At 55.3% G+C, this 22,186-nt stretch overlaps 1 protein-coding gene across 1 annotated transcript; it reads right to left on the minus strand.

The window, feature by feature from the left end:
• Positions 1–7,230: 7,230 nt before the first annotated feature.
• Positions 7,231–13,680, minus strand: PRKAG3 (protein kinase AMP-activated non-catalytic subunit gamma 3). Its single transcript, XM_062201892.1, has 13 exons — positions 13,648–13,680; positions 13,336–13,375; positions 12,712–12,867; positions 12,000–12,388; positions 11,202–11,283; positions 10,736–10,794; positions 10,569–10,614; positions 10,393–10,447; positions 10,128–10,254; positions 9,807–9,972; positions 7,926–7,963; positions 7,636–7,782; positions 7,231–7,347 (listed from the first exon to the last, which is right to left on the minus strand). The coding sequence occupies exons 1-13, from the start codon at positions 13,678–13,680 to the stop codon at positions 7,231–7,233; spliced, it is 1,455 nt and encodes a 484-aa protein (XP_062057876.1).
• Between the last annotated feature and the right edge of the window lie 8,506 nt (positions 13,681–22,186).

The raw sequence follows: 22,186 nt of genomic DNA on the forward strand, positions 1-22,186 counted from the left end.
CCATAAACATGTACAATCAAAAATGTTGAAAACTGCCCATTAAAAATATAAAGAAAGAAAACAGGTGTATATCCAGAAGGAATCTGTGAATATTCTCTATATACAATGGAATCTCATTAAGCCACAAAAATAGAAATGTGCAAATTCATGTTACCACGTGGGTGAGTCCTGGAAACCTGCTGAGTGAAAGAAGCTAGACACGAAGCCAGAGACGCCATACACCATACACTGCCTGAGTCTGGGTACACGAGGAGTTCAGGACAGGCAACCTGGAGACGCAGCAAGTGGGGGCCAGGGGCTGGGGCAGGGAGCCCGGGGAGGGACTGCTAACGGATACGGGGATTACGTTCTGGAATTAGATGCTGGTGGGGAGTGCATGCCACTTTGAAAGGGTGAAGTTGTTGGTATGTGAATTCATCTGTGACAATCCGTGTGGCGAGATTATTGTAGAAATAGTCAAATGTAATCAGTACCTCCAGACCACTCCTTTTTTTTTTTTTTTTTTTTAATTTGAAAGGATGCGAGAGAAACAAAACCCATCCAATGTTCACTCCCCAAATACCTGCAGCAGCTGAGTGGGGCCAGGCCAAATCTAGGAGTCAGGAACTCAGTCTGAGTCTCCCACATGGGTGGCAGGGACCCAAATACTTTAGCTGTCACCTGCTGCCTCCTGGGGTGTGCATGAGCAGGAAGCTGGGTTGGAAGTGGAGCCGGGACTCGAACCTAGGGACTCTGATATGAGCTGCAGGCGTTCCAAGTTGCTGCTGCTGCTGCTTCTCCTTCTCCTCCTCCTCCTCCCCTTCCTCCTCCTCCTTCTCCTCTTCTTCTTTTTAAGATTTATTTATTTATTTGAAACTCAGAGTTATACAGAGAGAGAAGGAGAGGCAGAGAGAGGAGAGAGAGAGAGAGAGAGAGAGAGAGAGAGAGAGAGAGAGAGGTCTTCCATCCACTGGTTCACTCTCCAATTGGCTGCAATGGCTAGAGCTGCGCCAATCTGAAGCCAGGAGCCAGGAGCTTCTTCTGGGTCTCCCACATGGGTGCAGGGGCCCAAGCACTTGGGCCATCTTCTACTGCTTTCCCAGGTCATAGCAGAGAGCTGGACTGGAAATGGAACAGCCGGGACTCGAACCGGCACCTATATGGGATGCTGGCACTGCAGGTGGCAGCTTTACCCGCTAAGCCATAGCGCTGCCCCCCAAGTAGCTTCTTAACCACTTCAGCAAGTGTCCTCACCCCAGGAGGTTCTTGAGGGTCACCACCAGGTAATTCTTGGGGTGCCCCAGGTATTCTGAGGCAGCACTGTCCTGTTGTGCAACCCCAGGTCCTAACACCCAGCCCTCACAGCAGAAACTGGAAATGCAGGGGAGACACAGGTCTAAAGGCAAACCAGCCAAGCGACCGAGTCCTAGGCTCTGTTCCCACAGGCTTTGGTGAGCGGCAGGCACGGCTTCAGGGGCTCCCTCAACAGCGATTTGCCGTCTGTGGTAGAACACAGAAGGGAGAAGTGCAGAAGTAATGCAAATGGGAAGCCTTGGCCACAGAGGCCAGGACCAGAAAGCCCACGAGGAAGAAGAGGGTCAAAGAGTCCCACGCGGGACACAGAGGAACAGACCCAGCGTGGCCAAAGAGATCTCTGCACTCGACTTTTTTTTTTTAAGATTTTTTTTTGACAGGCAGAGTTAGAGAGTGAGAGAAAGAGAGAAAGGTCTTCTTTCCGTTGGTTCACCCCCCCCCCCCCCCCAGTGGCCTCTACGGCCGGCGTGTTGTGCCCGGCGCACCGGGCTGATCTGAAGCCAGGAGCCAGGTGCTTCTCCTGGTCTCTCATGGAGTGCAGGGTCCAAGCACTTGGGCCATCGTCCACTGCACTCCCGGGCCACAGCAGAGAGCTGGACTGGAAGAGGAGCAACTGGGACAAAATCCGGCACCCCGACCAGAACTAGAACCTGGGGTGCCGGTGCGGCAGGCGGAGGATTAGCCTAGTGAGCCACGGCGCCGGCTAAAGATTTTGAAGTTTATTTGAAAGGGACAAACAGACAGAGAAAGAAATCTTTGATCCGGTGGTTCATTCCCCAAATGGTTGCAAGGGCTGGGGCTGGGGCAGGCCAAAACCAGGAGCCTGGAACTCCATCAGGGTCTTCCACATGGGCGCCAGAGGCCCAAGTCCTTGGACCGTCTTCCACTGCTTCCCCAGGTTCACTGGCAATCTGGAAGAGGCAGAGCAGCCAGGACACACACTGGTGCTCCCATATGGGATACCGGCATTGCAGGCGGCGGCTTAACCTGCTGCGCCATGCCATCCCCAATTTTTTTTTTTTTTAATTTTAGAAAGATTTTGGTTGATAGGTAATACAGCCACAGAAGAATGCATGTCCCGTAAGTGTACATGGAATTCTTTTGTTCGTCTTGGGAGTAGGGAATGGCCTCTATCTCTTGATCCCATCACAGTGCCTGCACAAGACTGCACATTGCCTTAGTCCATTTTCTGAGACTGTAACACAATACCCGAGGCTGGGTGCGTATGAAGAAAAATGATAAGACTCACAGTTCTGAGAGTTCACGATGGGGCAGCCTCTGGTGCGGGCCCCCTTGCTGTGGCGCAACCACAGGGAGGGGGGCAGGGGCCAACCACGTGGGGTAGCCTTGTTTTGTGACAACCTTCCGGGCAGAAACAACTCACTCCTCAAGACCAGCAGCAGTCCCTCCCCAGGGCAGTGCCCTCAGTGACCCAGGGGGCTCCCGCTGGGCTCCACCTGCGGAAGCTTCCGCCACTTCAACACAGCCACAGCGAGGACAAGCCTCCAGCTCATCAGCCTCTGGGGACACACCCCATCCAGCCCGTGGCAGAAGTCACTCCATTCCTTTGCCAGTGATTCCTTCAAGCGCATGGACCAGCTGGAGGACCGATGCAAGGTCGTGGGGTTGGGGTAGAGTGGGTCCCTCCCTGGCAGCTTTCTCTCTGCGGGGTGAGAAGCACCAGCCCTGTACGAGGATTGCCACAAATCCATCAGTGGCCAATGGTGATGGGATGCCCTTCCAGGGTCAGGGTCTCGACTTGGAGACCCCGGGAGTCACTGGGAAGGAATGTCGCAGTGAGACTTCCTTCTGGCCCACCCTGACTTGCTTCTGTAAGGAGAGAGGACCAATACTGGCTTGGGGACACCTGCAGAAAAGCAGATGTGACAGGTACTCCGTTAACTAAAAAGAATGGGTGTAGTTGTTACTCCTATTCCGCTGGTTAATTTGAATTTGTTGACCACATTAGGATCTATATTTTTTTGATAAGGCTTTAAGAAAAAAGCTGTGTTCTTTAAAAAAAGTTTATTTTTAATTTATTTTTTCATCTACTTGAAAGGCAGAGTGATAGAGAAAGAGATAGAGAGAGAGAGAGATCTTCCATCTACTGGTTCACTCCCTAAATGAATGGAACAGCCGGGACTGGACCAGGCCAAGCTAGGAGCTCAGAACTCCATCAGGGTCTCCCATGGGGGTGCCAGGGGCCCAAACACTTGAGCCATCTCCCGCTGTCTCCCAGGGTGCATTAGCAGGAAGCTGAGTCTCACTCAGACTGGCACTTGGCTATTGGATGCTGGTGTTGGAATGCAGGTGGCAGCTTAACTTGCCATGTCCCAACACCCACCCAACTGTCTCTTAGGGGTAAAAGTTGGGTACCCAGTGCTGTCTGGCTGTCTACACGCCAAATTCTACAGAAGTTTGGGCTCTGAGTGCATTTTGGCTGGGCAACAGGGGTTTATTTCCACGATTCCAGTTTTAATGTGTATCCAGTGACCCTTTTGACAGTTGTCACCATGGAATGGACACATGTGACACTGGACTGACTACTTCTATATGCAAGGATGTTTGGGAGAAAAGTAGTGCCACTTTTCTAACGTTGACTGATAGCCAATGCTTCTTGCAGACTGTAGTCATAATTAAATAATAAGACCCAATGAAGTGACAAATGATTTTACTCACAGAGTGAGCACGGTCTCAGCTCATCATCTGTTTATGGAAAATAAATACAGAAACCCGGATCCCAACCCCAAATCAGGAAAGTGGTATCTCTGGGAACGGGGCCCTGGAATCCACATTTTATAAAGCTTCCCTAGGGATCCCACACCATTAGAGGGCTATGAAGAAGGCAAAGGAGGCTATGGGAGTCTGGCCCAGAGGCCACGGGGACACAGAGAGGCCCTGGTGGGCTGAGGAGAAGCTGGGGATAGGAGGCCAACGATGCTGAACAAAGCAGCCCAGCCTAGGTTCACATGGAAACAGGGGGTGGCAGGGCAGCCTGTTCTGATCCGGAATGGAAGCAGTTACAGGTACCTCTGCCTCTCCTACAAGGGCTGGGATGCTGCATGCGGTGGGGAGGGGGTGGGCTGTGCTATGAGGAGGGTGCCTGAGGTGGGCAGGGGTGGATGCTCCCCACGGAAGGACGTGGTGGGTGGGGGTGGCGTTGGCTCAGTGGGTTAAGTTGTAGGCTTGCGATGCCCACATTCCCTTTACAGAACGCTGGTTCAAGTCCTGGCTGCTCCACTTCCCATCCAGCTCCCTGCTAAGGCATCTGGGAAGGCAGCAGAGGATGGGCCAAGTACATGGACTCCTGCTGCCCGTGGGGAACACCTGGGTGGAGTTCCAGGCTCCTGGCTTTGTCCTGGTCCAGCTCCAGCCATTGCAGGCTTTTGAGGGGGTAAACCAGAGGGTGGAAGATCTCTCTCTCTCTCTCTTTCTCTCTCTGTCAAATATATTAATACATAATACAAAGGACTCACCTGTTTCCCTTTTCTGGTCACAGCTGGAGACAGCCCGCCTCAGACTCCCCCTTGAGAGATGATCTTTTTCAAATATCTACTTATTTTTATTTGAGAGGTAGAGAGGGATCTCCCATCCACTGACTCACTTCCCAAAGGCCTACAACAGCTGGGGCTGAGCCAGGCCGAAGCCAGGAGTTGGGAACTCCATCTGAGTCTCCCATGTGGGTGGCAGGGGCCCAAGAACTTGAGCCATCACCTGCTTCCTCCCAAGGTGCACATTAGCAGGGAGCTGGAACTGAGGGCAGAGCCGGGACTTGAACCCAAGATCTCTGATCTAGGACATGGCCATCTTAGCCACTGGGCCAAACACCTACCTCTTAAGAGAGCCTCTCTCCCTTCAGACCCAAGCTCACCCCATCGCACACTCCCACTTGAGCCAAGACCCCAGAGCTTCTGGGGTAGGGCTGAAGCAGAGCCAGCGCCAACCGGCCCTCGGGTGCGAGCCAAGTGTGGAGCGAGAAAACCCCACCATTCACCGCCCGATGGCTGAGGCACAAACGCGTCCGCTCTGACCCTGGGAGGCAAAGTGGGCAGGACCACATTCGACCAAGTGCACAAGCACAGCCAGACCTGCAGAGCCCACCACCACGCCGAGGCCTTGACCTTGGAATTTCAAAAGCCTGATTCTCCAAGTGGGTGGCAAGAACTCAGGCCACATGGGGACATACAGGACACGCACACAGGGGGGCTGGAAGATGGGTTTGAGAACAAAGGCCCCCTCCCCACTGGTAGAGATTCCAGAGTTGGCAGGGAGTGGTGAGGAGCGAAGAAGAGAGTGTGGAGGTTTCTGGGGTCCTTGAGCACAGGGGTTTGAGAAAGGACCTGTCAAATACCCTGGAAAGGTCTGTGGCTGCAGATCTGAGCATGTGCGCCTGGGACAGCCTCACCCAACTTCCTGAAGCCCAGGGCTCCCAGGGCTGGACCTAGAGTGTCCTGCAGGTCCCAGGTGCAGGAGGCTTTGTGGGAGTGAGGTCGCAAGCGGCACTGCCAACTGGTAACTGGCAACCTGGTGGAAACCTGCTTTGGCAGGTGCTGGCACAGATGGGTGCTGTTGACTAAGGAGCAAAGCCTAGCACCACATAAAGCACCCCCTCTCTCCCGATCTGAACCCCGAACTGAAATGGGGTACACAGTGGAGATCAGGTTCACGGGAGAAGTGAGTCTCGGTGCTAGACAAGTTATATTTCTCACAGCTTAGAGTTTGTAGGCGGAGTGCTTCCTGCCACAGACGTAGGTAGTTATGGTTTTGTTATAAACAAAAGGTAAAAAAGGAATTTTGGTGGAATACACTTTGGGTGCAAAGGAAATGCCACTTGCAGCTTTTGCCGACTACAGATTTTCCTTGGAGTTTTTGAATTCAGACAGCACAGGGGTCTTGCCACAAGTTCAGGTTAGATGACTGTGCCATTTTCAGTGAACCCTACTAAGACCCAGGTTCGGGGATTGTTCTTTTTGCTTTTTCCGTTGCTTGTTCTCAGGGATCCGAATACAAGGCCACCCACCACCAGGGACTGGCAGCCCTGCTCGCTGCTGAGAGCTAAGGGGCTTTCTGGGGAAGAGCCGAGGGAGGACCCCACTCTGCAGACAGCTCTATAAGTAACTGTGGCTCCTTGGTGACCCCACCCTGAAGTGACAATGCCGGGAAAGTCCGAGGACGGTGGCGAAGTTAGCCTCTGAATGACTAGCTGGGACGCCCAGGGGCTGGGGGTGTGAGTAGCGGGCAATCCCAAAGCCCAGGGACCTGGAGCCCCTGACTGACCCCATGGGCTGCAGGCTCACTGCTGCCCCCTAGGGCCAGTCCTGACCCAGGCGAGGGAAGGAATCCTGGCGGTCATGGAGCACAGCTGTTCCTGGGGCCATCCCAGAGGGTTGGAGCAGGGGCCTCCAGGTTTAGCTGTTCTCTTTCATCTCATCATCCCATGGTGCGGTGGCTGCGCCCAAGGGCTTCTGGGAGCACAGGCAGGGAAAGGGCTGGAGACATCTGTGAGGGAGACAGAAGCAAAGACGGTGACCAGGCAAGGAGGGGGAGCTGCCTCCTACTGGGGAGTCTTGGGTGGAATTCGTGCATGGAGATTCCACTCAGCAAAGGTTTGTTAGCTTGCCCCCTGAAGTCCTTGTGTTTAGCTCAGCCTCTGTCCCCTCACCCCCTCCCAGGAAGGCCTCCAGGACTTCGGCTGAGCATGGGACAAAGTGGTAGCTGGTGAGTTTCCATGGGGGCCACATGGAGTGGGCCCTGATCTGAGATCTGGGAGCCCAGAAAGACTCTGGGAGCCCAGAAAGACCCAGGGTGCAGCCTACCTGAACCAGACAGAGCTGAGCCAGCAAACAGGGGTGGGGAAGATGAAGACCGAGTTCCCCCGGCTCCCTTCATTGGCTTCCAGGTGCAGAAGGTGGCCCGGGAGGGAGGACTCAAGTGTTCTCAGGCACCGAGGGCGTCGATGCCAGCAGGGCTGAGCACCAGCGCCTGCAGGATGTCGGAGAGGGAGACCACGCCCAGGAGATGCTGGGTCTCATCCACTAGCACCAGCCGGTGCACCTGTGGGCAGACCGTGCTCAGTGAGGGCACAGAGCCAGGGGACCGTGGCCATGGGAGAGGTCAGACCCAAGAAACAGGGCAAGGAAGTTGACAGGGCTGGGGACAGGGACGAGAGGGGATCTCCCAGGAAACAGGCAGCCGTGGCAAGCTGGCTGTGGCCCTTGGCACCAGGGCCCCGTGGTCATGAAAAGAGTTGTCGGCAAATGGAAGGACAGAGCAGGTGCACAGTGTACGGAATAGAACAGGGCTGTGTGGGGGCGGGGAGGTGCCTGGAGGGCCATGGGGTACCTGTTCCCGCGCAATCCTGTCAATGACTTCCCCCAGGGTCTCATGCGGCTGGCAGGAGAGGACCCCCTCCAGGCACACTGTCCTCTGCCTCAGGGCTTCTCCCACACTCATGTCCAGGTGGTTGTAGGTTTGCTGGGCAGCCAGGTGCTGGGTAGGGAGCAAAGGGGGGCTCCTGGTCACTCCCTCGTTCAGGCTCCAGCCCCCCTCAGAAATGCCCCTCGTTGTCTACCAAGATCCCCTGTTGGTCCTCACACCACTCCCCCTCCCCCCAGCTCCCCATCCACACTTACGATCACATCAAAGCGGGAGTAGAGGCCCACGACCTGACCTGCAGTAGGGTGGGGGCGGGGGAGAAAGGCAGGGGAGAGGCTCACATCAGAACCCGGGCAGACTGTGGGAACGAGCTCCCCGCCATGCCCCCAGGTCCGGGCTTCCTAATGAGTCATCGGGCTGCCACTTCCTAAACCCAGAGAGTGAGACAAGGCAGCACCGGGGTTCTACACCAGGGCGCGGCGCCCTCTCGGGAACGCTCCAACCTCGGATGTGCCGTCTGAACCGCATCAAGACTGTCTACATTCCTGTCCACAGGAAGCTCAAGGACAGAGGAAGAGGGTGCAGGCCACCTCTGGGAGTCAAACGGACCCACCAAGGACAACGCATCACTGTCACGGAAATCAACAGGAAAAGGACTCAAGAGATAAAAGACACAATGGACCTTAGCTGGCTCCTGGTCTGAACAAATCAGTGGTTAAAAAAAAGACGCTCTTGTGAAAATGAAAATCATGGTTGGGTATTAGATAGTATTTGTTACTTACGCAACATACTTTTAGTGGCGTAGAAAAATCTGCTTTTTTTTTTTTTTTTTTTTTGACAGGCAGAGTTAGTGAGAGACAGAGGCAGAGAGAAAGGTCTTCCTTCCGTTGGTTTACCCCCCAACTGGCTGCTAAGGCCCGCGTGCTGTGCCGATCCGAAGCAAGAGCCAGGTGCTTCTCCTGGTCTCCCATGTGGGTGCAGGGCCCAAGGACTTGGGCCATCCTCCACTGCCTTCCCAGGCCATAGCAGAGAGCTGGCCTGGGAGAGGGGCAACCGGGACAGAATCCAGTGCCCCAACCGGGACTAGAACCCAGGGTGCTGGCGCCGCAGGCAGAGGATTAGCCTAGGGAGCCGCAGCACCGGCCATAATCTGCTTATTTTAAGAGAAGCATTGGCCGGCGCCGTGGCTTAACAGGCTAATCCTCTGCCTTGCGGCGCCAGCACACCGGGTTCTAGTCCCGGTTGGGCGCCGGATTCTATCCCGGTTGCTCGTCTTCCAGGCCAGCTCTCTGCTATGGCCTGGGAAGGCAGTGGAGGATGGCCCAAGTCCTTGGGCCCTGCACCCGCATGGGAGACCAGGAGAAGCACCTGGCTCCTGGCTTCGGATCAGCACGATGCGCCGGCCACAGCGGCCATTGGAGGGTGAACCAATGGCAAAAAGGAAGACCTTCCTCTCTGTCTCTCTCTCTCACTATCCACTCTGCCTGTCAAAAAAGAAAAAGAAGAAGAAAAAAAAAAAACCAGCAAGAGAAGCAGATTGAAGCATTTACGGATGAAATGAGACAATGCTTGTAATTCACTTTAAATTGCTTCAGGAAAAAAAAGGAACGATGATGGCAGTAAGTTATCAGCAGTTAACCCAGGCAATGGAAATATGGGGTTCATTACAGGATTTTTTCCTACCCTTTCATTCATTTGAAATTTTTCTTAATCAAAAATAACTTTAAAACACTTCTTACTATCCAGCTTCACCATGGTGATTTTAGCTTTGAAGTATGTTACGGCCATCTTCCAGCTGAAGAAATAATCCCTCCCTTAGCCCTTTTTCGGGACAGGAAATTGAGATCTGGCTGGAGGCCCATGCTTGCGCGGCCTGTTTCGGGGGGATCTGATACTGAAAGCCCGGCTCCCAGCTGTTTCCTCTCGGTCCGCCTGTTCTGTCGCTGACTTCACTGTGTAAGCTCTCCAGGGGAGGCTCAGGGACGGCTGGTGGGAGGGTTCCCACTGCACCCGTGAGGGAGCTAAAGCACACACAGGCTGAGCGGCTGCCAGGGTCTTCTGCCAGACCCCTGCCCCTGCCCACCACGCCCTCCCTCACCCCCGCGCCAGCCAGAGCCCCTGGTCTTGGATGTGGGTACCTGATTCATTGATCACAGGCAGCGCAGACACACGTCGGTCCACGAAGATGTCCAGAGCCGACAGGACGGGCGCCGTTTCCAGCACCACGGCCAAGTCTCGGAATGTGCCGATGCCCAGATCTTGGATAGTCCGGCAGAGGAAGGAGGGCCGGGGCAGCAGGGTACCCTGGGTGGGGTGGGTTCATGGTGGTGACCAGGGGCCGGTGGCCAGCCCCTGGAGGGCTCCTGCTCCTCCTCCCTCCCCTCCTAAGCTTGAAGACTTCTCCGCCCCTCTGGGCCTCTCCCCCACACCCTCTCGGCTCGCCCTGGAGCCAGCCTCACAAAGATGTGCAGGAACTTGAGCAGCCGCTTGTGCGTGAGGATGTAGAGCACGGTGCCCGAGGCCGGGTCCAGCACGGGCAGCCGATGGATCCGGTTCTTGATGAGGGTGTAGACAGCATCGAACAGGCTGCCGAGGTAGAAGCAGAAGTCTGAGGGTGGCTCCACCCCCGTCCCCTGAAAAGGGGACCAGGGCTGCCGAGGACAAGGAGGTTGGTTCAGGGCTGAGTGCGAGAAAGGGGCTCGGGTGCATGGTGGGGGTGCTCACCTGTCACTGGGCGAGATGGAGACCAGCGGCTTGAAGCAGCCTTGCAGGTAAATCTCTGTGGGCGAGCCTGAGTCAGCCCAGGGCGCTGCGGCTGCGGACTCCCCACTCCCCGCCCCTGCACCACTGCCGCGCCCTCCCCCAGCCACACAGTCCCCTTTGGGGTCCCCTCTCCTCACCCCTCCAGGTCTCAATCTTGTGCTCTTCAATCTCGTAGATCTGGACCTACAGACACAGAGAGGCCCCCCGAAGTCAGAGGTGTGCCCCTCGGGCACCGGGCTCCTTGGAGATGCCCCCTCCACCCCTGCCCACCTGGGCGCCCCCTGACCCCCAGCCCCTTTCTCACCAGCGGGGACCGGTAGTAGCGATGCAGCACCAAGATGAAGTCTGTGATGGTCAGCATCCCTGCGGGGAGGGGACGGAGGGAGGGCAGGGGCACGGTCAGCCTTTCGGTGGCAAGCAGGTTGAGGGGTCACACGCCCTGGCCTGCCCTGCCAGTGTCCTTGTCCCAAGATGCAGTGCGATCATGGAGAGGCCACAGTGGGGCAGCCCCCCCACGCACCTGAGAAATGGGTCTCCTCATTCCTGCCTCTCCTTTCCTCTTTTGCTACTTAGCACCAGTGGCATCAAACCATTGGTCCCAACTCTCAGAGGGGGGAACTGAGCCAGGGATCAGCTGGTCCCAACTCTCAGAGGGGGGAAACTGAGTCCAGATCCCTGCTGCTGGCCCTGGCCCCCCAGGCTTGGCTCAGCCTGGGGTCCCATTGCCAGCCCCTCCCGCTCTCCACACCCTGCCCCCAGCCTCTCCTTACCCACAAAGCTCTGCTTTTTGCTGTCCCACAGTGGTGCTGCCCGCACACCATTGGCCACCAGGGCAAAGAAGGCCTTCTTGATCTGAGGGGCAGGGCAGGAAGTACAGGGGGTGAGCACCACGAGGCTTCGGACTCCTCCCCCCACCCACCTGCCTGCAGGCTGAGCCCTCTATGTCCCATGTACAGTTGGGTGTAGCTGGCCCGTCACGGTCATGGCACACACTGGCACACACAGCAGTCACTGTAGACCTGTTTGCTGCATGGGTCGGGCTGCTGGTGGCCAGAGGCAACTAGGGGTCAGGCACACCAGGGTTCTTGGAAATCCATAGGATCAGTTTTGCTACTCTAAGTCCTAGAGTTTACATAGTCTGTGGAGATTTACATAATATTTGCATATTTGCTTCCATTTTTTTCCCCCTAAATAGATTGGATATTGACTCATTTGAGCCTCACTTCAAGCAACCCCATTCTACGTGCTGGTTGTATTTTTCGGATACTGCAATGAAGACATGTGCTCACCATTCACCAGAGGCCAACTGTGTATTTGTGATCAATACCTGTCCCATGTTTCAAGACCACCACCAACCTGCCCCCCCCCCCACGCTCATGCTCATTCTATTTCTCCTGGAGTACCCTGCACGTGCTAAGGTCAGAGCTACAAGTCCAAAGGTGAGCTCTTTGGAAACATAAGCCACTCCCTCACCCAGCCCCTGTCTCCGTAATGAAGGGGACTTGGTGGTGGGGCCAGTGCTGTGAGGCTGGAGACCAAACTCAGACAATGCTGCACCGTGGCCTCACCTCCAGCATGGTGTCAAAGATGACCAGCTTGGAGCTGGTTGCCATGGCATCATAGCAGGTGTGCTCCTGCATGAAGTGCATGTAGACCTGGGCCCCGGGCTTCTGCAGCTCGTCATCCCAGCCGAGGCTGAGCAGTGGGGCCTGTGGGGACGGGCACGGGGCTGGCCTCTCTTCCACCACGCCTTCCAGCTCGCGGCTCCAGTCTTCTGAGGCTGGAAACGCAGCGGCCAACTCCCCATCGTCTGTGCCGGAGCCTGCGGCCGAGGCTGCACAGTCAGGCGGCTGGCAGTCCCACCCGGCGGCTGGGGTGCCCACCCGGGCCAAGGGCGTGGACTCAGGGAATGTGGCTTCCGGCCCGGTGGACTCAGCAGCTGGCCTGGCCCGGGGACCTGTTGGGGGAGGGGAGGGAGAAGACAGTAACTGCCTCTTCCAACTCACTTTCTCATCAGCTGTCTCGGTTGACCTCACAGTGGCCACGCCCAGCCTGGATGCTGCAGCCCCCGTGTGCAGGTGGAGAGCTGGGTCTGAGAGTCACGCCAGGAGGTGGCTCGGTCCCATCTTTCTGAGTTGGCCATGTGGAGTCCCCTGCTCGTCAATGCGTTTGTTCCCGTGTCGGGAGACCAAAGCCACAAGGTCTAACTGTGTTATGGAGGCCTTGCCCAGGGCTTGGCCTCCCAGACTCCCCACTGCCCAGAACTGGCCTTGGCCTTACCTTCCCCGACGCCTGGTGGCTCTCCTTTCTCCACAGCCTCCTGCTTCGTCCATCTTGAAGACTTCGTGCCCCGTTTCCCGTGGAGTCTTTCTGAGCTGGTGGTCACGGCTGGCGACGGCCATGAGTCACCGTCTCTCTCTTCTAGAAAGCTGATTTCTGGAAAGGGAAATGGGTCTGTTGATTAATACAACCTGATCAATCAATCAAATGCTACCAGCGACAACACTGAGCACTTGCAAGCTTCCAGAGAGCTTGTCGCCAACGCATTTCAAGGCTCAGCATAGCCTGCTAAGGGAGGCATTATCATCATCTCTGTTGTACTAGTGAGGGCCAGGGGTTCAGAGAGGTGGAGCGGTTTGCTCCAAGTCACACAGCTCAGAAGAGGCAGAGTCGGCACTGAGCTCCAAGTCTTCAGCTTTCCGATGCCCCTGCTGTTCTTCTGAAAAGAGGGTCGAGAAGTGGAGGGGCTCCTGCCTGGGGACAGGAGGAAGCAGTACCAAGGGGAAAGAAGGGAAACGAGAGAAAGACAAAATCCAGCTGCAGTGGGGCTGGGAGTTGCATCCCAGAAAGGTGTGGGACAAAGGATGTGGCCGAAGGGGCCTGAGAAAGGATGAATGCACCCACCTTGAGGCTCAGGGCCCCCGAGACTGCTCCAGGATGGAATCTGCGAGAAAAACCAGTGTCTGAGGGGTGAGGAGGTCCTCACACCCCCACCCCCTGCACAAGCACACGCTGAGACACACGCAGCCACACACGCACAGCCAGAGGCCATGGAACACACAGACGCACACATCCGGCCGCTCCTGGACCCTGGCAGAGCCACCAGGCACCTCCTGGCCCGCGCACACACACACGCACACAGAGAAAAGCCAGGCCAGACACACAGGGGCGGCGACACGCACAGGCGTCCACCGTGAAACCCCTGGGACCCCGTACCCTGCGCAGAGCGGGCTCCAGCTCCGGCTCCATGCGGCCAGCCCCGAGCACGGAGAGCGAGTGTGCGGCACTGTGGCTGGGCGGTACTATTCTGGGCCTGGCTCCTGGCCCCCGGCCCGGCCCGGATTGGGTTCTCTCTGATTGGGTGTCCGGCCGCGAGGAGGGAGGGCTCGCCCCGCTCAGCTGCTGCAGCTCCGCAGCCTGCAGGGTGGGCGGGCGCGGAGGGAAGGGGTGCATCTGGGAATCCTGATTGAGGCCTGCCCCTCCCAGAGAGCCCGCTAGAGAGACCCTGCCGTGGAGGGAGGTGGCTTGGCGTGCTGTGGGGTTGTGGGCGCTGGAGGAGGTCCTCTCCCACCTTCGCTGGGGAGGGAGGGGAAGTGGAGGTGGTTGAGTTCCGTTTGCTCCCCTGTACGTGGTTCAGCCAGGCTGGTGCTGAAGTTAGGTCAATTGCGGGGACAACTGGAGAGAAGGCCAGATGGGGGTGGGAGGGTGGGCCTGGGGGAGCCGGCAGTGTCTCCATTTGCGTCTGAGAGTGTGTCCCTGTCTCAGACTGAGGTGGAGAGCTGTGTGTGTGTGAGGGCTCTGGGCCTGCACCTGTCCACAGTGGAAGAGGCACCTGTGTCTCTGTGGCTGGGAGGCGTGCCCGCTGTGCAGGAGTCCCAGCCCCGCAGCGGCCTGGGCGGATCGCTCCTACATCCGCTGGTGCCAGTGGGATCCCAGCCTGGCTCTGGTGGCTGCCCACCCCCTTCCTTGGCATTCCTGGGGCCTGAGTCAGTGTCCAAATGGGGACTGCTGACCCAGCTGCTCTGGCTCCCCCGCCCCTCCCCTCCTCTCCTCCTTCCAGCTCCTGCCACCCCAGCGCCTGGCTCCGGAGTGGACCCTCAGCCAGGTTTCACTGGGTTTCTTGCTGAATGTATTGAGCAGATTTCCCATCATCCCTCAATGTGCCTGGGCTGCCTGGGGGCCGGGGTGGGGCGTGGAGGAGAAGGGAGAGGGAGGGCTCTGTGCCTTCTCATGCCTGTTGCGGCTGGGATAGGATCCCTGTGGCCTGTCCCTGTCTGGCCCTGGATGATGGAACTTCCAAAGCACAGTTCATGGGGACAGGTCAAACAGTGGGAAGGCCAGGGGACCACCCCGGGGGCCATGCTGGAGAGGACCTGGAAAGCCCCCACTCCCAGCTCCCGGCCCCGCCCCTTAGGCCCTGGGCCACCTCCACAGCCAACCAGATACAGAACAGGCGTGGTGCACACGGTTGCCTTTCCCTGCTGTACTCCATTCTCTACTCCACGCTGCAGGGCCAGTAGCAGGCCCTCCTCTTTCAGGAAGTCTTCCCAGATTGCATCTCTCTAACTGCACTGATAGTGCCCATCTCCGTGAAGAGCCAGGCAGCATTTATGTGGCCAAAATACATTGACTGGCCGTGATGAAAAGCCAGACTTGAGAGCAGACAGACCCAGTGAAAGCAGTTTTCCTGTGTGCTTGCCACACAGCCTTGGAAAGTGTTTGTTTTCTCTGAGCCTGTTTCCTGGAGCACGTTACGAGGTTGCAAACGTTCTGTGAGGGAGACTGCCAGTCGCCCTCCAGTGCCATTTTTCTTTGCTTCCTTTAGTAATAGAATTGTGTGGCTTTTAGCTGGAATCACGGCCCATAATAAAGACTTAGCTCCCCAACCTGCCTTGCAGCGAAATGTGCTCGTGCAGCTAAGTGTGGCCTATGTGATGTGAGTAGAAGGGATGGAAGCAATTTCCAGGTCAGGCCTGAAGCGAAAGAGGCATGAGTTACCCTTTCCCTTTTCCCTTTCTGGTGGTTGGAATGTGAATGTGATGGCAGGAGCTAAGGCATCCACCTTGTACTCAAGATGGAAAACATTTGTGAAGGGTTCCCGAGTCAGTCTCCCAGCTTTACAGTCTACAGACTATTATATAAAAGACAAATCAGCTTTCTTCTGTGTTTATAGAAAGCTTTTACTTAATAAATATAAATTTCACAGGTACAGCTTTTGGAATATAGCAGTTCTACCCCCCATAACCACCCTCCCACCCCCAAACTGTCCCACCTCCTACTCCCTCTCCCATCCCATTCTTCATTAAGGTCCATTTTTAATAATCTTTATATACAGAAGAACAGCTCTATACTAAGTAAAGATTTCAACAGTTTGCACCCACACAGACACACAAAGTCTGAGTACCGTTTGAAGTCTAGTTTTATTGTTAATTCTCATAGTACAACACACTAAGGACAGAGGTCCTACATGGGGAGCAGGTGCACAGTGACTCCCATTGTTAATTTAACAATTGACACTCTTATTTATGACATCAGTAATCACCCGAGGCTCTTGTCATGAGCTGCCAAGGCTATGGAAGCCTCTTGAGTTCACAAGCTCCGACCTTATTCAAACAAGGTCATAGTCCAAGTGGGAGTTCTCTCTTCCCTTCAGAGAAAGGCCTCTCCTCCTTTGATGGCCCGTTCTTTCTGCTAGGATCCCACTCGCAGAGATCTGTCGTGTAGGTCCTTTGTTGCCACAGGGCCTTGGCTCTCCATGCCTGCAGTGAGAAGCTTTCCTCTCTAAGACATCCTTAAACCGCGCCTTTGTTTCTGCAGTCAAACCCCTCTCCTAACACAGGCAGGATCCGGCGTTGGAAGTGGTGTTACATGAAGAGCCTGAAACAGTTAACCTGCTTTAGAGACTGGAGAGCAGAGAGCAGGGAGCAAGAAGCAAGTGTTGCTCTGTTTCAGGAACACAACACTCATGGAAACTGGCCAGAGAGCCGCAGGCCGCTGGTGTGTGCTGGCTGCTGCCTGGTTCGGCCAGCCAAGTCCTACAAGCAGGAGGCACGAGGCTCGGTTAGAAGAGGTGGTTTAGGGGTCAGTGCTGTGGCACAGCAGGTTAAGCCGCCACCTTTGACGCCAGATGCCGGCATCCCATGTGCTCCACTTCCAGTCCAGCTCCCTCTGAATGCCCCTGGGAAAGCAGCAGAGGATGGTCCAAGTATTTGGGTCTCTGCACCCATGTGGAAGACCAGGATGGAGTTCCAGACTCCGGGTTTCAGCATGGCCCATTTGTTGGGCCATTTGGGGGAGTGAACCAGTAGATTGGAAAATAAATAAACCTTAAAATAAATAAACCTTAAATAAATAAACCTTAAAATAAATAAACCTTAAATAAATAAATCTTAAAATAAATAAACCTTAAAATAAATAAATAATAAATAAACCTTAAATTTTTTTTTCCAAAATTTGAGAGGCAGAGATGGAAATGGACAGCCACAGAGAGACACAGAAAGACCACCACGGCCACGTTGGGGGTGCAAGCTGGGGGCCAGGAACTCAAGCCGGGTCTCCCACGTGGGTGGCAGGAACCCAACTACTTGAGCCACCACCAGTGCCTCCCAGGTCTGCATTAGTAGGAAGCTGGAGTCAGGATCCGGGGCTGGGACTCGAACCCGGGCACTGCATTGCAGGATGTGGACGACTTAAAGGCCAGGCTGACTGCCCCATTTCTTGAGTTCTCGTGTGTAACAACCCACTCTCACGACAATGAACCCATTTCCCATGATAAGGACCTGCTCCGTCATGGCTACTTGGATCCATTTGTGAAGGCAGACCCTCGTACCCCGCCACCTGTGCAAGGACCCATCTCCCAACTCCGTGGCTTTTGGGACAAGTTTTTGACATAAGAACTTTCAAACCCTAGCACTCCCCTACTCCCACCCTGCTTTGCCCACCTAGCCTGTATTGCTAAGGGAAATCAACCTCTGGGGCTGGTGCTGTGGCATAGCGGGTAAAGCTGCCTCCTGCAGTGCCGGCATCCCATATGGGTGCCGGTTCGAGTCCCAGCTGTTCCACTTCTGATCCAGCTCTCTGCTGTGGCCTGGGAAAGCAGTAGAAGATGGCCCAAGTCCTTGGGCCCCTGCACCCACGTGGGAGACCCAGAAGAAGCTCCTGGCTCCTGGCTTCGGATTGGCACAGCTCTGGCCATTGTGACCAACTGGGGAGTGAACCAGTGGATGGAAGACCTCTCTCTTTCTCTCTGCCTCTCCTCTCTCTGTGTAACTCTTTCAAAAAATAAGTAAATCTTAAAAAAAAAAAAAAAAACAGCCTCTGTCTCATCTAAGCCTCTCTCTTCATTCACACATCCACTTTGCGTGATGCAAATGAAGACCCTTCGTGTCTATGCAGCCTGTGGCATTGAGCAGACACTGTGCACACCACGTTCCAGGCAGCACCCCACTCGATCCCTTGCAACCCTAGGACGTAAATATTTTTCTTATTGCAGTATATAGATGAGAAGACCGAGGCATAAATAGAGTAAGTAATTTGATCAAAATCTCAAAGCTAGGGCGATGGAGCAAGCATTAACCCCAGGCTGCCTGGACTGCCTGGTGCCCACAACTTAACCGCTCGGCTTTATGGAAAGCACAGGTCATGCAAAAAATATATATGCTCAGTAAGTGGTTACTATTATTATTACCTGGCCACCTGCTTCCAGTGTTGCTACACCTCCAGCTGCGTAGGTTGTCCTCAAGTTCAGGGTCTGGGAGGGCTGGGGGCTGACAGCCGCACTGCTCTACACTGAGACACCCCCTCCCCCGGATTTTCCAGTTCCGGCCCTGCCCTGTGTTGCCCTTTGATTCTTGGAATTCCCCTCCTGCTCTCGCCCGCCAGCCGGGCCCCCACCCAGCCCCTTTGGCAAGGCGAGAATCAACAGACGCAACTGGCCACAGCCGGGTAACCAATCCTGCTTGGGTGATTGGTTTTCGCCTGTGGCCGGGCGATCGTATTTCCCGAAGGCTGTGTAATTGGGACCCTGCATCCTGACCCCACAGCGGGATTGGCTGCCGCCTCCAGGGAGCTGATTTGCCTGGGACGTCGAGTTGGGGATCCTGTTTAGGTGTTATTTTTATATCAGACAGAGATAAACAGCTTGCAGAGGCCAAGGGAGCCGCCTGGAGGGGACCCATAGCTGATAAATCATAAGCGGAGTCTCGCGTGCCAGAGAAGCTGGGAGGCGGCGAGCGCAAGTCTTCCTGTCTGTCACCCAGATGCCTCGCTCCCACCCTGTCTGTGTGCGGCTGGGCAGAGCTGCGCCGAGGCCAGCGTCTCCAGGACCTGGACAGAACCCACAGCCGGTTGATGCAGTCTTGTCTACCCCGAGCCCTGCTCCACCGGCTTCCGTTCTGTGGCTGGGGTGGGGGTGGGGAGGCGCATGGGCAGAAGTTGCTTTTGCCCACCCAGGATCCCATTACTCTTCTTTAGGGGGAAGCTCCTAGGTTTCTCTTTTAGGGAACCACGATTTGGAGCAAGTGCTGTGGGAAGGGGCTCCGCGGTGGGTTCCGGGAGGTATTCCTCTGGTTCAGACTGAGCCAGTGAGCACAGCAAACGCCCCTGGTTACAGTGAGGGGGGGACATTGGCAGAATCGTTCACCCAGGGCAAGTCCTGAGATGTTTGCTACCAGGAACTCCCTCGCACTGGAACGGGAGCTGTGAGGATGTGGGTGTGGAGATTCTAGAGGTTACCGTGCGGAGTGGGGCAACCTGAAGACGAAGCCAACACAGAGGGCAAAGAGCCATGGCAAAAAAGACCGGGTCCTCCTGCCATTCACTGCAGTCCTGGGTCACACCGTACCTGAAGACCTCCCGCTGGGGTTCTCAGTTCAGGAACCCATAGAATCTTCTCGTTTAGTGCCGTTTGAATTGGGATGTATGTCACCTGCAGCTCAAAGAGTTCTCGCTGATATCAGAGTTAACAACGGCACAGAGGCCTGGGCACCTGCACAGGCTTTCGGGAGGTGGGGTGCGAATTCAGCCACAGCAAAGTCGCAAGATATAGGGGGCATTCGAAAAACAATTCGAAGGGTGAGCATTAATTATTTTTAGAGATCTTATTTATTTATTTGAGAGGTAGAGTTACAGAGAGAGGGAGAGACAGAGAGAAAGGAGGGGGAGCGTTTTGATGCAGCAGTAAAGACCCTGTTTGGGATACCCGCATCTCCTATCAGACTGCCTGGGTTCGAGTCTCAGCTCTGCTTGCCCATGCCACCTTTCTGGCAATGTGCACCACGGGAAGCAGAAGTTGGTCAAGTCCTAGGGACCCCGCGACTCACATGGGAGACCCTAGATTGAGTTCCAGGTTCCTGGCTTTGGCCTGGCCCAGCCCTGACTTGTTATCAGCAACTGGGGAGAACAACCAGCAGATGGAAGATCTCTCTTTTTCTGCCTTTCAAATACAACATGTAACAGGAAAGGCAATTAGCATAAACCAAGGGGAGCTGCTCGGTGAAAATGGCGGACGAGACTGGGGCAAGGTTATCCGGGAGGCTCCCTAGGAAGCCAAGTCTGGAAATCACCAGCAGGGAGTCCCTGAGCCCCAGCGGCGTGTGCCGCACCGGGACCAGCAGCTTACGTTGAGATGGAAGCCAGCCGAGGAGGAGGGGGAGGCTTTCCCTGTTCATCGCCTCCAGCAGGAAGTGGCGCTGAGAGGCGCACCTGCCGGTTTTCCGTTTCAAGCGTGGCGTCTTCCGGGAGGGAAAAGAGTACCTTTTGCTTCCGTGCAAGATTGGGACATTGCGGCGGGCCACTCTGTCCTTCCGCTGCCACAGCCGCAGCCAGGGTACTCAGAGAGGCCCCTCCAGGGTTCCCCACGGTGGCAAAAAGGTGTGGCTGGACGCCATCAGGACCCACGGAGTTGCCATGCCAACTCCCTGCAGAGGCCGGTGAGAGAGGGCCGATCAGCGCTGGCGCTGTGCCGCAGTGGGTTGAGCCGCCACTTGGGGCGCCAGCATCCCACATCAGAACTCCAGTTTGAGTCCCGGCTGCTGCACTTCCGATCCCGGCTAATGCTCCCTGCGAATGCACCTGGGGAAGCAGCCCAGGATGGCCCAAGTGCTTGGGCCCCTGCCACCCATGGGGAAGACCTGGATGGAGTGCCTGGCTCCTGGCTTCAGCCTGGATCAGCCCTGGCTGTTGTGGTCATGTGGGGAGTGACCCAGCAGACCTTTCTCTCCTCTGTACAAAGTAGCCTTGTGGCTACATGGATGGATCATTGAAATAAAATGATGGTTGAAATAAAAAGTCTTTCATTAAAAAAAAGGCTAGATAAAATATAAATAGCATCTTCTTTTTAAAAAAAAAGATTTATTTGATTTATTTATTTGAAAGAGTTACAGGAGTTACAGAGAGAGGTGTTCCACCTGCTGGTTCACTCCCCAAATGATTGGAGCTGAGCAGATTTGATCTGAAGCCAGGAGCCAGGAGCTTCCTTCAGGTCTCCCATGTGGGTGCAGGGGCACCCTCCATTGCTTTCCCAGGCGCATCAGTAGGGAACTGGATTGAAAGTGGAGCAGCCGGGACTCAAACCATTGTCCATATGGGATGCTGGTGCTACAGGCTGGAGCTTTAACCCGCTGTGCCACAGCGCCGGCCCCTCAATAGCATCTTCTTCAAAGCACTGAAAAATAATATCGTAAAGGCTTAGTAGACCTAACTGAGAGGAAAGTGGGCACACAGCAGCACTGGGGAGAAAAGAAGTGGACTTTGGCCTAGGGCACCTGCCAGTTCTAGCGAGAGCCATGTGTGGGATGGGGGCCGGGACCCCACAAGCTGGGAGTTTGACTGGGAACCCCATCTCTGTGGGGAATATCACAGGACTACACCCTCGGAGTAAAGGTAACCTAGAAACAAACCAGCTGTTAGTGTGTTTACAAAGCGTGTCTCTGAACGTGCAGGGAGTGTCAGACCTTAACCTTGGTGCAAGGGGCATGGGGCTGAGTCAGTACTGACCCCACGTGCCTGGCGGAAGCGAACACGAGTGTCCTCCAGAGAAAATTAACTTCTTCCAAGGCCACACATGAGCTGGGCCAGACCCAGCACACAGGGAGGATAACGGTACACAGCCTTGAGTGAGAGCCAGAAGCGCTGACAGCCATCAGGAAGGGACCCACTTCAACTGCAGAATGGGGTGATCAGACACTTTCTAATGACATACTTCTTGTACTTAGAGAAATATAAGGCAAGTTTGGGCAATTATGCAGTAAACAGGAAATTCTGAAAAGCACCAGAACAGCACTGGAGCAAGGGAATAGAATGTCTAGAAATGAAAATGAGGTGAAAGTAAAAAACGCATAGATGAATTTAACCACAGATTAAACACAGCCTAACCTAAATACACAGAGACCCGGACACCATCGCCCAGGGCAGCCCAGGAGTGCAGTTCCTGAATTGAGACCCACTTTCTCTGAAGGAAGGCTGTGGCAGCCAGGGCAACTACAGCCACAAGCAGTAGGAAGATCTATGCAGCTTGGCCGACATAATTTGGAAATGTATTGGTTCCCTTAGGTGGGCCTCCAGTGGATCTGTGTCTGATACGTTTTCCCCATGACTTAGCTCTGCTGTCCTCTAGTGCCAGCTTCCAGTAGCAGCTCTCTCCCCTTAGCCACGCCCACGACACTCAGAAGAACAGAGGCCATCTTTCTCAGCACCTTCTTTAAGGAAGGAAGCATCTCGCAAAGCCCTCAGTGGGTTGTGCGCCCATCCCAGGATC

Source organism: Lepus europaeus, chromosome 1, assembly GCF_033115175.1.
Source record: "Lepus europaeus isolate LE1 chromosome 1, mLepTim1.pri, whole genome shotgun sequence".
Lineage (NCBI taxonomy): Eukaryota > Metazoa > Chordata > Mammalia > Lagomorpha > Leporidae > Lepus > Lepus europaeus.

Excerpts from the sequence above, each read along its gene's own strand:
- PRKAG3 (XM_062201892.1), bottom strand. The coding sequence starts at position 13,680 with ATGGAGCCGGAGCTGGAGCCCGCTCTGCGCAGG. Across the intron at positions 13,376-13,647 it reads TGGAGCCCGCTCTGCGCAGG|ATTCCATCCTGGAGCAGTCT; the intron begins GTACGGGGTCCC and ends TTTTTCTCGCAG. Across the intron at positions 7,348-7,635 it reads ACAGGATTGCGCGGGAACAG|GTGCACCGGCTGGTGCTAGT; the intron begins GTACCCCATGGC and ends GTCTGCCCACAG.